We start from the raw sequence: 16,651 nt of genomic DNA, 5'->3' as shown, positions 1-16,651 counted from the left end.
AGTAATGGTAGTCTCAGTTGTTTTCAGTTGGTGTTGGAATTATAGAATCTGTGTTTCTGGCACTTGGCTGCCTCCATTTGATTTGCTTTATGCGCTCCTCAGAGCTACATTTCTCTTTATCGGCAACCCATCTCCTTTGTTTGGGCTCGGTGGTTTGTCCTTTTGGAGGGAACGTGCACTCCATTCATTCCTAGAGTGTACTCAGATTTTCTTTTTCTGTGGGGTCTGCCGTGATCTTGCTGGATGCTGACATTTCAAAAATGGAACACTCATTTGCATTTGTTTCACAATTTGAGCCAAAGATTTATTTACTCTCTTATTTTCCAGTCCTTTTTCAAGCTTATGAATCTTTTCCTTCAGCTCAGCGATTACTCCAGAGAGTTCAGTTGTCTTCATTTCAGAGTTATCTGTGAAATCCTCATACAAGCTTAACATCTTAGCCTGGACATTCAGTTCCTTTCAGAATCTTTCTTCCATGGTCACTCAATGCTCCTTAGACTCATTCAGTTCACATTTTAGATCATCAATCTATTTCTCAGAATTCTCTTTACTGCTGGATGTGCTCTTTTATACTGCACATCACATCTTTTATGTTCTTCAGATTGGATCAAAGTTCTAGAGTGTCATAGCTCTTTTCATGATGATGTTCCAACATTTCATCAGTTTTGATTGTCAATTTTGCATTCAACCAACTGTTCTGATACATCAGTAATTCCTTTTCCTGTTCCAGGCATTTTTCACGATACTTATTAGATGCTTCTAGTACTTGAAATCCGTCCAGTTCTAATTTTTCATTAGCAAACTCATCTTCTGTACGTGAAAGTTGGTTCTCTAGGCCGAACAGTTTTTCCTTAGCAGATTCTAATTCCTGTCTGCTATCCTTCAAGCTCACATTCTTCAATTTTACTTCTGCTAGTTGTTTCTAAGGCTCTTCATGCTCCTTTGCGAGGACTTATACTTTCTCTTGCAACTGTTCAACTTTTTCTTGATATTCTAGGTTCATGATTTTCATTTCAGCCATTTAGTTTTTCAACACTCAATGGTTCTCAGTACATCTGAGGCACCCAGTGTCCTTTTTTCTAGTTCCTTGAGCTTCAGCATCAGATTTACATTTTCCAATCTTATTTCTGTTTTTTCTTTCTTTGTTTGCATCACAGCTTTGTCCTTGTCCTTCTGTTTGGTTTCACTGTTAGCTAGATCCATCTACAGCAAAATCTTGACTTGTTTGAGTTCTGTAATCGTGCTTCAGTATCTGCTCGCGGCTTGGAAAGCTCTACGGCTTTTCCTTGCGATGCCTCCTTTTTCCATTCAGCCAGTTCTTCAGTCTCTTTCTTGTGTACCTCTTGGCTTCCTCCTGGAGTATTGAACACTGCTGAGTCTTCTCTGCCAACTGGTTCTTCAATTCATTCAGAGTGCCATTAAATTCATTTTCCTTCTTTTTGTTACTTCCAGAGGAACAGACTTTGACCTGAGGGTTTCTTGTAGCATGTAAAGGTCCTTCAAAAGGTTTTCCTTTTCTTTGCAAAGCTCAGTTGCTTTCTCTTGAGTCCTTTTTTTGTAATTGAACAGAGCCTCCTTGACTTATTTCTGCCGTTCTTCCATTCTGCTGTTCAAGACAGTCTTTATTTCTTCATGCTTCTAAGGGGTTATGTACTCCTTTTGCATTTGATCTTGAAGAATGATTAGCTGTACTTTCAACTATTTATTTTCCTGTTGACCTCTTGCCAACTCATGCTGCACTTCAGTGCAATGTTTTGTTGCTACTGTTAGTTCCAACTCAGCTATTGCTGAAATAGTATTCAACATTTTTTAACCTCTCTTGTTTTTCCAGGGCTTCATATTTATTCTTCAAAGAGTCTTTCTAGGCAGTTACTTTGTTTACCTTTTCTGCCTGCTGTTGTGCTTGGCTGTACTTCAGGTTGAGTTCCTTTAATTCAGTTTTGATACAAACATTTTCCGAAAAGCTTCATTTCCTTTTTTCAGATTTTGTTTCTTTTGGGTTACATCAAATAGCTTTCTCTCATTCAGAACCACCTGATTGCTCTACACTGCCACCTGCTTTTGTAGTTTGTGTACTGAGTCAGCTTTTGAAAAAGGTCTATTTTTAAGCCTTTTGGCTGCTTCTCAGCCTCTTCTTTCTTCTGCACTAAACTCTTCATGCACTTCCTTGCACTGACATGGTCTGTGACCATCTTGTGGTTTGTTTAGGTATTGTCTACCTTGGCTTGGGGCCTCCTGTCTCCCTCACTCTAGGGTCTCATTGCCCTGTTGGTGTTTTAATGGGGATGTTCTAGATCTGTTTTAAAGGTCTGTACTCTCCACAACATGGAGTTTAAATATTTGTCAAAGGCTTTTAAGGTCTCGCAAAATGTGGATGAGGATTCATCTATGCCTTGTTTTAGGATTACTTAATCCAGAAACACACCAAAAACGTATAAAAACATATTAACTTGTACTTTTTATGATTTCTGACTTAATTCTGATGTACTCCTGTAATCTTAAAGTTTTCTTCTCCAGGATGTTCAATTTTGCAGCTGATTTGGTCCTTGCATCATATTGTTCTGGTAGTTTTAGTTTACTATCCATGGCCATTTTTTATAACAGGACCGTACGCTTATTTTTTTCCTTTCAAGATGGCACTACAGAAGCGATTTTCTTTTTCTTACCTTTGTTCTTCTTGCACTTGTCAGGTTTTGGCAGGCTCCCATTGTCCTGATGGGGCTTTCTTTTTTTAAGCAGATTAACTCTGCAGAAAATCACCAAAACAATAGGCCTGGTCCACCTAGCGGATTTTTAAATCAGAGAAAATATACTGGGGGTGATTTTTCTGCTCTGCCTTCAGTTTTAAAACTTTCTTTTTCAATCACTCAAGTTCGGCCACCACGTACTATAGTGCCAGCTATAGACCCTCCTGCAGCTTTCTTTCAGCTATGCTCTGATATGCTAATGCTGCTGATTCTAAAAAGGTAATTTCTGCCCTTTTACTGTATTTTGCTCACCTTTTATGTGATCTGGCTAGGTCCCTTGACTGTGCTCTCACTCAGGTTCATCTTTTCATCTGCACAATGGATTCTTCTTCGGCTTTCAGTCGTTTTTTTTCCTTTTCTGAAATTTGCTCAGCCTTTTGTAATCAGGCAGGGACCTGCTGCTTTGTGTACACTCAGGTCTGGCTGTCCATCTACACAGTGGATTCTTCTGCTACCTTTCAGCCTTTTTTGAATTTTGCTCAGCCCTTTTTGATCAGGGTGGGTCCCTTGACTCTGCCTCTGTGACTGATCAGGTCTGGCAATGGAACTTTTTTAGATGATCTCCAGCTGTGTCTTTGATTTAGGCGTTTCAGGGTCAATCTTTCACTGCCACAATGTTGTAAGGTTATTTGGTGTCTCACTAAGAGATCTGGAGGTTTGTATGGTCGAACCTAAACCATATATTGGTAACCCATAACTCTATATATACCTCCAAGGTACAGCCTTGCATAGGTGCTGTCTCCAAGCTGGCTTCTGGTAGACTCCTCTGCACACAGTCTACCATCATGTGACTTGCTACATCACACTGTGGGTGGTGCTGTTCTCCAGTCCCACATTAACTCTTGCTCTGTCCCAACACCCCTATACTGCACTTTTGAACAATATTTTCCTATTTTTATTCACACCTTCTTCAACAAAATTAGTGAGGTCAGGAATGCCAGATACTTAGCTGATGCAAGGTGTATTAATGCTGCGTAAATCAGTTTTCTTATTTAACTCCCCTCCACTTTATCAAACAGAGGTTTTGAGGATGCTGTAACATTTTGTTGGGTTTCAATTCAGTAGCTGCAGCAGTCATGATATGAATGGCACTTGGTGAATCTCGTAATCGGAACAATTTTCACAGAAAGAATAGTCTGGGGTTTTTATCCCATTTAAAATGTGCCAAATGTGGAGAAGCAAGCCCCACAATGCTTTATCTGAACCATTGAGCCTTTGTCAAAGTGTTCCACCCTCTGGAAAAAACATGATACCCATTGAGTGTTCCAGTATTGTTCCAGTTCTCTAGCAGAATTAGATAGGCATCTCTTAATAAAAACAAGCATTGGATTTGCTTTTGACTCCGAGTACCCTGTGCCTGGGGACTCTCAAAACTGACAGGTCATCAGAAATGTAGCCATTGCTGTTAGCCCTGACTCCTTCCAATGCTCATTGCCTCCATCCTGTCTCATACAGTAATTTTCCATGATACACTTTGGTCAATTAACGCACTTTAAAAAAAACTCATTCAAGAGAATTCTTTTGTGTGTGCAGACATCTTCGGTGCACAGCTGAAGATGATTTAGTACTGAAAACAATCTCAAACTTAGAGCTGATATGGGAACAAGTCCAATCATGGAGCTTTTTTTTAACAATTTATGCAAATATGGCATGTTCTAATCTCTTGAAAATTAGAGCTGACCCTCTCTATAATTAGTCAATCCCTTAAATAGAACAATGCGCTTCAAGTGTATGAAAAATCTCAATAAGTCTAGTAGTATTTTGATTTATTGAACTAACATATCAGCGCTTTTGGCCAGTGCAAATTCTCACAGTATGTGTTTGAGGGAAGTGAATCAAATAAATTAAACATTTCTTTGAAAGAATATATAGGCAGTTGAATAAAAAGGTTTCAAAATCACATTACCTTACAGGATGTACCCTCCTTTGTGCTGTCTGACATCCTTGCCGTTTCACTGTTGGATTTTGTGGAATTGTGATGGATGAAGAAACATTCACGGTGAACATGGCTATTTACTGAAATCCCTCTCTGGTACACTGGTTCCTTCCCCTGCCTTTCTCTGCTGCTTGTACGGTATGTTATGAATGTGTTACAGGCTCCACACATAGCAGTCTTATCCAAGCTCATGTTTAGAAAAGTGTCATGACATTTAATTGCCTCATAATTCTGTTCATCTCCAACAGCCTCTCAAAACCTGTGCTATAATAAACTCAAACTGTTTTGGGCAGCAACACAAATGCATCTGTAATCACAAGTCTCAATGGCTGGATTTGAAAAGTGTTGGGAATATGTATTAAAAAAAATCTTCCATTCAGTATTTGATAGTGTTGAGGGCGGGTTAGTTGATTAGTAGAGATCCCGCATCGTGGACAAGGTTATAAAACAAATGGATCCCACGATTTTAGCAAATTAATGTTTCAGATTACTGTCAGACATATAAAGAACAAGAGCTGAAAATGTCAACACTTATGATGTACTTCTGTTATAACTCCAGCCGAGTTGGGGCAGAATTTTGCCCTTGGCGAGCAGGCTTGGCGGGGGCGGGTGGGAAGCTGACCACCAACCACGATTGAACCGGACTGTAATTTCATGCTGGTGGGCCAATTAAGGCCCGCCCAGCGTGAAACGCGAGCAGCATTGCTCAGCATAGAGCTGCCTCAGGGAGATGAAGCATTGTTAAGAAAAGAAAATGAAGAAAATAAAAATGTAATAAAACATTACCTCCCATGTGACTATGTTACATGAGCAGGGACATGTTATTAATTCAATTAAAAAACTTTTATTTTGGGCAGAATTTTGCCCTCGGATGGCGTGCGGGCCCCACTGGCTTGGCGGCGGGTGGACAGCCGACCCCCGCCACCGAAATGGGGCCGGCCGCCAATTAAGGCCCACCCAGTGGCATCCCCGACAGGAAGCGCTATGTGCTTCCTGTGCAGTGGGGGGGGGGGGGAATCACCAATTGTCAAAGTGCACCCTTTCACGCATGCGCGCAAAAGAGTGCACTGCTGCCTGAGGCAAAGTCCTGTCTCAGGGAGAATACTGACAGTGCAAAAAACTTTAAAAACAGAAAAATTAAAAAATTATTAACATGTCCCCCTCATGTGACAATGTCACACGAGATGGGACATGTTAATAATAAACACATAAAATTTATTAAATGTTTAAAAAACGGACATGAATCTTCATCCTGCCAGTGGATGAAATTTCATGAATAATCTGGAGTCCACTGGAGCTCCTGGCCTGCCCGCCAGCCTTAAGCTTGGACGGGCATGTCTTTAATTATCTTAATGAGCCTGTCAATGGCCTCAATTGGCCATTGACAGGTCGGCGGGCAGACAGCTGATTTCGCTCTCTGCCCGCCTTCCTAAACATTTAAAGGATCCGGGACAACATTGGGGATTCCTTCCAACGTCATCCCGCGTCATTTTCCCCTTGGCGAGCAGGCCCACCCCCAAATTGCCCGAGGGGAAAATCCTGCCCTTTATCTTTATTTGCTTTTAGAAACCTCATCCCACCTGTGGATGTGGTTTCCAAAAACATGCAAAGGCCACTTGGCCTTTTCACCTGCCCATCAACCGTTAGGTTGGATGGGCAGCGAAAAATTTAAGTTAATTGATTACTTAATGGCCTTAATAGGTCTTTAAATTATCGGCGGGCATGCTGCCGGCTCCGGGCACGCCCGCTGAGTGAACTGTCACACAGCTACGCGTTGACATCAGCACGCTCAGCCGATGTCAATGTGCGTCATTTCACGCTCGAGCATTTCAGGCGAGCATCTGCCCACCAAGCGAAAATTTCTGCCTGTGGAGTGTAAGGGCCACTAGGAGTTACTGTGGAGTATTGTAAAGGCTGGTGCTTCCATCCATGCCTTAGAAACCCAGGGACATGGAGGGTGTGACAAGGGACACCATATAAGAGAGTCCCCTATATCTCAGCTTAGGAGGAGTTTGTCACATCTTCAGATGCAAGTATACCCAGTGGGAAGTGGTTTTCCAGCTTCCTTAATGATAGCTATGGGGTCCAGGTAGTAGTCGTGGCCTAGGTTCTAAAGACTTCAGGTAATCACCTGGGAGTCCATCACCCAGAGTGGCTTGATAGCACCATTACTGTCTGAGCTGGCTGGGTCCTAAAGGACATAGCTGCTAGACTGGGTCTGCGGCAGTTGGTCAGGGAACCAACTAGAGGGAAAAGCCAACTTGACCTCACCCCCGCCAGCCTGCCTGTTGCAGATGCATCTGACCATGACAGTATCAGTAGGAGTGGCCACTACATAGTACTTGTGGAGACAAAGTCTTGGCTTCACATTGAGGATATCCACCATCGTGTTGTGTGGCATAACCACCGTGCTAAATGGGATAGATTTTGAACAGATCTAGCTACTCAAAACTGGGCACCCATGAGATGCTGTGAGCCATCAGCAGCAGCAGAATTGTATTTGACCACAATCTCTAACCTCATGGCCTGGCATATCCCGCACTCTACCAATACCATCAAGCCAGGGAATCAACCCTGGTTCAAAGAAGAATGTAGAAGGGCATGCCAGGAGCAGCATCAGGCATACCTAAAAATGAGGTGTCAACATGGTGAAGCTACGAAACAGGATTACTTCATGCCAAACAGACGAAGCAGCACGTGATAGGCAGAGTTAAGTGATCCCACAACCAATGGATCAGATCTAAGCTCTGCCTTCCATTTACATCCAGTTGTGACAATTAAGCAACTAACACGAGGTGGCAACTCCACAAATATCCCTATCCTCAATGATGGGGGAGCATATCAGTGCAGAAGACAAGACTGAAGCATTTATAACCATCTTCAGCCAGAAGTGCAAGGCGGATGATCCATCTCAGTCTCCTCCTGAGGTCCCCAGCATCACAAACACTAGTCTTCAGCCATGTCAATTCACTCCACATGGTATCAAGAAATGACTGAAGGCACTGGATACTGCAAAGGTTATGGGCCTTGACAATATTCCAGCAATAGTACTGAAGACTTGAGCTCCATAATTAGCCATGCCCCTAGCCAAACTGTTCCAGGGGAGCTACAACAGTAAATTGCCCGAGTGTATCCTGTCCACCAAAAGCCTATCTAATTCTTCCAGCAAACTGAACAGTACTGGAACACACAATGAGTTTCAAGTTTTGCCCAGAGTGTGCAACCCAATGATAAAGATAAAAAAAACTTGAGGCTTGCTTCTCCACATATGGCACATTTTAAGCTGGATAAATACCCCGGACTATACTTCCAGTGAAAATTGTTCCAATTATGAGATTAGACAAATTCATATCGTGACTGCTGCAGCTACTAAGTTGAATCCCAACAGAAAATTATTTTATGCAGCATTAATACACATTGCATCAGTTAAGTATCTGGCATTCCTGACTTCATCAGTTACCAGCCCATCAGTTTACTCTCGATCATCAGCAAAGTGATGGAAGATGTCATCAACAGTGCTATCAAGTGGCACTTACACAGCAATAACTTTCTCACTGATGCTCAGCTTGGGTTTGGCCAGGCCAACTCAGTTCCTGACCTCATTACAGTCTTAGTTCAAACATGGACTAAAAAGGTGAACTCAACAGCTGAGGTGAGCGTGACCAAGTGTGGCAACAAGAAGCCCTAGAAAAACTGATGTCAATGGGAATCAGGGGGAAAACTTCCACTGGTTGGAGTCATACCTAAAACAAAGGAAGATGATTGTTGTTGTTGGAGCTATATCATCTCAGCCCCAGAACATTACTATATGAGTTCCTCAGGGTAGTGTCCTCGGCCCAGCCAAATTAAGCTGCTTCATCAATGACCTTCCTTTCATCATAAGGTCAGAAATGGTGCTTTTTGCTGATGATTGCATAAAGTTCAGCACTATTTGCAACTCCCCAGATACTGAAGTAGTCCATGCCCATATGTATAAAAACCTGAACAATATCCAGGCTTGGGCTGATAAGTCGCAAGTACCATTCATGCCACACAAGTGCCAGGCAATGACCATCTCCAACAAAAGAGAATATAACCATGTCCGCTTGAGATTCGATGGCATTACCATTGTTGAATCCCCCATTATCGATATCCCAAGGGTTACCATTGACTAGAAAGTGAACCGTAAATACAAGAGCAGGTCAGAGGCTGGGAATTTTGCGACGAGTAACTCACCACCTGACTTCCCAAAGCCTGCCCACCATCTACAAGGCACAAGTCAGGAGTCTGATAGAATACTCTCTACTTGCGTGGAAGAGTACAGCTCCAACAACACTCAAGAAGCTGTACACCATCCGGGACAAAGCAGACAACTTGATTAGCTCCCCATCCACCACCTTCAACATTCACTCCCACCCACCACTGGCACACAGAGGCAGCAGCGTGTACCATATACAAGATGCACTGCAGCAACTCACCAAGGGTCATTTGACAGCATTTTCCAATCCTGTGACCTCTATCATTTAGAAGGACAAGGGCAGCAGATACATGTGAACACTACCATCTTCAAGTTCCCCTCCAAGCCACACACCATCCTGACTTGGAACTATATCACCGTTCTTTCACTGTCAGTGGGTCAAAATTCTGGAACTCCCTAACAGCACTGTGAGTGTTCTACAACACATGGACTGCAGCGGTTCAAGAAGAGAGCTTATCACCACATTCTCAAGCTCAATTAAGGATGGGCAATAAATGCTGGCCCAGCCAGCGGTGTCCACACCTCATGAATAAATTAAAACAAAGGCAAACCGACATTCTAACAGTTTGATAATGGCATGAATGGCAGATCTGTCAAGGTCTGGTTCAGGATTTGGGACTTATACCCATGAATTGAAAGAGAATGTGAGATGCACCCACCCTAGCAAAAGTGCATCTATGCAAATGATGGGTTTAGGCCAAGATAATGTTATGACCTAAAGCATAAATTTATGCCCTAAGACCACCGGTCTAGCTTATGCCAGCATAAAATAGCCTGAGAGCTGAAGAAGGCTGCCCTATTCTTAAAGATGATTTTCTACGTTTCATTATGCTTTTACAGAGAATCAAACTTTACTTCTGAAAGGTATTTTGTCAATATTTTTTGCTTCTCATTTTTGAAGCTCCTCGCTTTATTTGGAAGCCTTCCTCTAAGGATGTTTTATATTTGCAAAACGCTTCTGAACTACACCCTAAAGGCTTCTCAACGCGATTGCTCTTTGTGATATATATGTTGGAGGAGAAAGAGGAGGAACAGCAAAGAACCCAAGAAAACAGAAAACCAAAAAACAGAATCCAAGAAAAGATCAAAATCCTCCCTCAAATACACAGCCACCTGCGTGTATACACTCAGGAAATCTTAATTCAATATATCAATTGGGATATGCACTTGCACACTGCCATTTAGTGCAGAAATCCTGCAAGAACATTTCTACATCCTATAGGAAAATATGCAAACCTTTTCAAGACCAAGACAGACTTGACAATGGATTAGAAAATTACTACAGTACTTAATTTCCTAACCAGTGGATTACTACAAATTCTTCAGATCAGTCAGTTAGCTGTCCATTCCTGCATATGACAAGTTTCCCAGTGCAGTCAAGTTAATTATATACAATGAAGGCAAAAACAAATGGTTGAGCAGGCCATTTTTAACAGGTCACAGGATTTCTATGAGTGCTTGGAGTTATGGACAGCACTCAAGTGTCCAAATGAGTCCCAACTGTCAATCTGTACCATTATGTGCATTAAAAGAGATATCACTCCTTCAACACCCAATTAGTGCTCAACTACAAGACACCAGTTTCTACACGTCAATACAAATACACTGGGAGCTGCCATGATCATTTCATCTATAACATTCCAGTACTTCTTATATTCTTTCAAAGTCAAGGGTAAGATGCTGGCTGGCTTCTTGGAGACAAAAGGGTATTCAAGTACTATCGTAGCTACTCACACCATTGAGAAGAACAATCCACAAAGCGAGGAAACATTGCATTTGGACTAACATCTGCTCTTAAATTACAAATGAACAAACTATGGTGCCTTTCACATCCTCAGAATTCCCCACAGCACATTACAGCCAGTTAATTACTTCTTAGTGGTAGCCATTGTTGTTAGGTGGGGAAACGTGGAAGCTGATTTGCACACAGTAAGGTCTCAGAAAAAGGAATTAATTATAATCAGATACAGTAATCTAGCTTACTGGTGTTGGCTATGATATATATGTTACCCAGGACATTAAGAGAATGGCTTTGCCTTTTTTTTGAATAGCACCATTGGATCTCTCACATCCTTTGCAGTAAGCTGGTCCAACCTCAATTTGACATTTCATCTGCATGTTGGTGGCTCTGGCAGTCACTCAATGCTGAACTGAAGTGTCAACCTAAATTATCTTCTCAAATTGCGGAATGAGGCTTGAACCCAGAATCTTCTGATGCAGTGTGACCACTAAGAACTGAATAGACCATTGGCATGCCTCTAAAGGTTACATATGATTGCATAGGAAATGCAGCACAGGAACAAGCCATTTGGCCCAACTAGTCCATGCTGGTGTTAATGCTCCACCTGAGCCTTCTTTCTTCATATAAATCTATCAGCTTTACGCTCTATTCCCTTCTCCCTCATATGTTTGTCAACCACCCCTTAAATGTATCTATACTTTCGTTTCAACCACTCCCTGTGGTAGCAAGTTCAACATTCTCACCACTCTTTGGGTAAAGAAGTTTCTCGGTAACTATCCAATATTGATGGCCTCTAATTATGTTCTTCCCCACAAGTGGAAACATTCCCTCTGTATCCATTCTATCAAAACCTTTCATAATTTTAAAGACCTCTGTTAGGCCACCCCTTAGTCCTGGGACTCTCTGCAGTATGCTCCAAATGTTGCCTGGGACCTGTGGTCAACCGTGTCTTCCGCAATTTTTGTCTTCAGAAGGGCCTGGGATTGAGATTCCTGAGAAGGAGACAGAGTTAGAACCTGAACCCTTAAGACAGAGAAACTTGAATATGAGGAGAAACAGCAGAGTACAGTTGCTGGGAGAGAGTTGGAAAACAATCAGAGACTCTTTCCGTAATATTATAGCTATTCAAAGTTTGTAATAATCAAAATATTCAACATAATTTAAATCTAAAATCCTTCAGAACAATTCAATCATTAAAAGCAAAAGTCTTTTGAGGGTCCAAAGACCACAAATATATTTTCCCATTCCAGTTAAATTATGCTTCAAACAACAATTGTGTGTGTTGAGCCACCATTGTTGGAATTCTTCTGAAAAGGTCACCTGTGTTACTGTTAATTCAGATAGGATATTGGGATTCATCTGGCCTGCAGCTATCCAAAATGCAAATAATCTGAATCAAATAATTAGTGTGATGCAATCATGAAACATCTCCAACACAGCATCAAAAAAACAATACATTTACCATTATTACCACGTAATCAGAGGCATAGCCATACTCACACCCAGGGAATTGGAGCTACACAAGTCCTCACTGCCGAGAAGGAACTCATTGAGATTTTCGGTGTGAATAATTTAGATCATAAGTAGAAATGTTTGGATGGAATTTTCTTTGCTGCTTTTCACTGTTTCAAAGGCAATATCTTCCCTATGATGAGGTAATTAGACCATATACAGCATTCCAAATGGATGTGCTGACATTTTACACTGGAGCAATACAACCTCTTCTGATTTGAATTTTAATCCAATAGTTTATTTGCTTAAAGCTTAACATCATTTTAATTATTGACAGAGGGCAATCTAGCAACAGCTAAGCTAGTCACACTGATAGAATTCCTCATGGAGTAGCTTAAACTGATTACTGACAGCCATTGAAAATGCTCAATTTGTACTAGGAATGATCATGCTAGGAAGTGCTTTTATTGGGAAAGCATTATGCAAGTTGGAAATTTTGCCACAATTCTTATAACAATGTTGCTCTGTGCTTAGTCAACAGTAGACATTTTCATCGTTAGGCTATACATCTTCGCTCCAACACAGTGATACTGGTGACAAAATTCATCACATGCATGATCAATGGAATCCAGTGCAAGTTGTTTAAAACCAAATCACAGGCATCTGAACTGTTCCAAGCTTGAATATTTAATAAAATGGCTGAAGTGGTGCATTCTTCATGGTTTAACACATGCAGTTCTGGTTATTCAGACTCAACTTCCAGTCACCTGTTTTCACTGCCATCTTATCACATTAGGTAAGCAAGTAACTGCTCCTGGATTATGTCAAAAGAAGTTTTCAATGAGAAGAAATTTTTAAGCAGACTTAACTCAAGTTGCATTGATAATAGATCTTTTGGTTTTCTGAAGCATTCCTTCCTTAACAATGCCACCAAAAACCGATTAACTGACCATTTATTTCACTTGAGGTTTTTGAGGTTATTTTGTGTGCCTTTGAGCTGTCACATTTGCATACATTGACAACACTTCAAAAGTATTTCATTGGATTTGAAACATTTTATTTTGCCCTGAGGAAATGAAAAGCTGGTATGTTAATACATTTTTCTAAACTGGGGGCACACTGTGAAAGGATATGTAGACCCTGAAACTGGATGCCTGTAAGAACCTGCATAGCCCATGCTCAAAGCAACACAGGTGTTGACCATCTTCATAGTATGAAAAAAAGAAAAGCTATTTTGGGATCAGGAGTTAACATTTGGGATTTGTTAAAATTTTAAAAACTGTTAACTTGCATTACAAGAAACAATTAGGATTTGAAAGGAAACACGTTATACTGTTGATTGTAATCTTATCCTGGTACGTTAATAACAGTGAATTGCTATTAATAAGGAAACATTTATATATTAACTTTCACAAATTCAGGACATTCCAGTCAACAAAGTACTTCTGAAGTGTAGTCAGTCAAGAAGGAAGCTTAAATGGTTAATATAGATCTTGTCTAATATTAATTTGTTAAAGGTTTCCTTCCTATCATTTCTCAATTGTGCTACTCAGATGTACATTAAAATTCACTGAAAAAAAAATATGAATGCCAGTTCTATATTGATGCATATTCTTTATTATTTCCTTGAGAAGCTTATGTTAGGGTTTTAAAGGATCTGAAGTTACAAACACAATGGTTCAGCTTGGGATGTGGTGTTGATTTCAAGGATATAGATTTTAAAGGTGAGGGCTGAAAATTGTGGCTTTGGTCATCCTGATATTTAGCTGGAGAAAACGGAACCTCATCCAAGATGGATGACAACATAGAGGCAATGGGAGAACTGAGCTTTTTTTAATTCATTCATGGGATACGGGCATCACTGGCTAGGCCAGCATTTATTGCCCATCCCTTATTGTCCTTGAGAAGCTGGTGGTGAACTGCCTTGAACAGCTGCAGTCCATGTGGTGTAGGTACACCCACAGTGCTGTTAGGAAGGGAGTTCCAGGATTTTGACCCAGTGACAGTGAAGGAACGGCAATATATTTCCAAATCAGGATGGTGAGTGGCTTGGAGGGGAACTTCCAGCTGGTGGTATTCCCATCTATCTGCTGACCTTTTCCTTCTAGACGGTGGTGGTTGTGGGTTTCGAAGGTGCTGTCTAAGGAGCCTTGGTGAGCAGTGCATCTTGTAGATAGTACACACTGCTGCTACTGTGCATCGGTGGTGGAGGGAGTGAATGTTTGTGGATGGGGTGCCAATCAAACACCCTGCTTTGTCCTGGAGAGTGTCAAGCTTTTTGAATGCTGTTTGAGCTGCAAGTGGAGAGTATTCCATCACATTCCTGACTTGTGCCTTTTAGATGGTGGACAGACTTTCGGGAGTCAGGAGGTGAGTTACTCGCCACAGAATTCCTAGCCATTGACCTGCTCTTGTAGCCACAGTATTTATATGGATGGTCCAGTTCACTTTCTGGTCAATAGTAACTCCCAGGATGTTGATAGTGGGCGATTCAGCAATGGTAATGCCATTGAATGTTAAAAGGCGATGGTTAGATTCTCTCTTGTTGGAGATGGTTATTGCCTAGCACTTGTGTGGCACAAATGTTACTTGCCATTTGTCAGCCCAAGCCTGGATATTGTCCAGGTCTTGCTGCGTTTGGGCACGGACAGCTTCAGTATCTGAGGAGTCGTGAATGGTGCTGTAATTATGCAGTCATCAGCGAACATCCCTGCCTCTGACCTTATGATGGAAGGAAGGTCATTGATGAAGCAGCTGAAGATAGTTGGGCCTAGGACACTACCCTGAGGAACTCCTGTAGTAATGCCCTGGAACTGAGATGCTTGACTTCCAACAACCACACCCATCTTCCTTTGTGCTAGGTATGGCTCTAACCAGCAGAGAGTTTTGATCCTATCACCAGTGTATAATGAGAAGTTAACTCCATATCTGTGGCTAATGTTCCCCGGGATAGTACGTAGATAAGGAAGAGAAGACCAAGGATAGGTCCTTGAAGGAATTCCTAATGCGATGTGGCAGTATTGAAGTGGCAAGAGACACCATTGTTAGAGATAATGTGGAAAGGATCAAGTTGGTATGAGTGGAACCAATCAGCTGAGGTCTCAGTGAGTTGGAGTCTGATGGTGCGTTTGAACTAAATATTCAAAAGTAACATAAATCAAACAATATTAAAATTAATAATAATAATTCTGAAGACTGGGGACTTTCTCTTTACAATGGGTATCCATGGTTCCTCTTTAAAAAGATGTCCTATTGGAAACATTGGTTCTTTTAGAAATTAAGTGCAGTTATTGCAGGTCATTGAGCAAGCTAGTAAGGTGGCATTTTTTTCTCACCTTACTATCCTCTTTTTCTCTTTTGCTATTCACAACCTGCCTGACAGTGGGATTTGCCTGTGTTTTCTAATGATTTTAATTACGGAACAGTGAAAGCAGGAGTATGGTACAGTGGTGGTATTAACTTAGCATTCAAGCACTACTAAGTTTTAATAAAGAGCTTTCATTACCATGATGGATACTGGGGGTGCCCCCTCTTCCATAGGATTCTCTTTCGTTCTCTCTCTCCAGTGGAAGAAAGTAAAAGAAATCTGAGATTTACCACACAATCCATACACAGGTGAGATCGCATGCGATGTGTGACAATGAATTGAACGAATTAACTTTATATGATTAGTTTAAGTCCTATTTCATCATTGCATTATGACTAATATTTTCTAAATATAATTCCCTTGCAGTAGGAGGTGGGTGAGAAGAAAAAAGTACTTAATTCAAATGTCCAGATGGCACTCTCATTGCAGCTTGCTCCTTAATCAATTCTCTGAACCAGTTGGGAGGTGGTTTTGGTGCTGCACCCACTTTACAAATTGCAAGGGAAGTGTTTAGTTGAAATGTGCTAATTTCCTGCACATTGAGGAAGAGAAAGGACTGGGAACCACATTTCTGTAATTCTCATCTCTGTACTTTTTAATTGTTAATTATTTTTACTCCATTGTTCAGAACTTGAAATGTGAAAGCATGCTAGCTGGTAACATTAGGCTAGACTGCAGCCATGGCGCAGGTATTAATCAGCACACCAATCTGTGTTAGGCACAAGCGGGTTGCATATGCTGAAGCTTTTGAAGCGGTGTTAGTACCTGCTGGAGATAATATCAACTCCCTGGCTGACAGCGTTGCGAGTGGGACCGGATGAGAGACAAGGATGCATGTTACGAGTTATACTGGTATACCCATTAGGAGATGGAGGTGGCTCAGGTTGGCCACTCTGTTTGATCACCGTGCTGTAAACAGGTTCAGGCCTAGTAAATACAGAAAGAATCACTGAGATAAGATTGTGATGCACAAGCAAGAGTGAACATGATGAAGGATACTCCCACAGCTGATACCATATCCACAGAGGTCACTGCATACAAGCACTGATAATAGAATCATCAAACTTTTGTCATGGAAGGGAGCCATTTGGCTCATGTGCCTTTTCCAGAACAATCTCCACATCAGAATTACCTGTGTTTATTCCATTTCCCTTGACTTTTCCCATGAAAT

The 16,651-nt window shown here is 41.4% G+C and overlaps 1 protein-coding gene across 2 annotated transcripts in view; it reads right to left on the bottom strand.

Moving 5' to 3' along the window:
• The window catches only part of dlg3 (discs, large homolog 3 (Drosophila)), a 237,362-nt gene that overhangs the window by 143,923 nt on the left and 76,788 nt on the right, over positions 1-16,651 (bottom strand). Inside the window, exon 1 of one of the 2 annotated variants that reach the window (XM_041196284.1) lies at positions 4,654-4,828. The exons of the other annotated variant lie outside the window; for it this stretch is intronic. Within the exon in view, the coding sequence (XP_041052218.1) occupies positions 4,654-4,754 (101 nt within the window). The 5' untranslated portion in view covers positions 4,755-4,828. Of the gene's footprint in view, positions 1-4,653; positions 4,829-16,651 lie in introns of those variants that run through there. 2 annotated transcript variants of the gene reach the window in all.

This window comes from Carcharodon carcharias, chromosome 9, assembly GCF_017639515.1.
Source record: "Carcharodon carcharias isolate sCarCar2 chromosome 9, sCarCar2.pri, whole genome shotgun sequence".
Taxonomy (NCBI): Eukaryota; Metazoa; Chordata; class Chondrichthyes; order Lamniformes; family Lamnidae; genus Carcharodon; species Carcharodon carcharias.
This window is presented reverse-complemented; position numbering and strand designations above follow the sequence as displayed.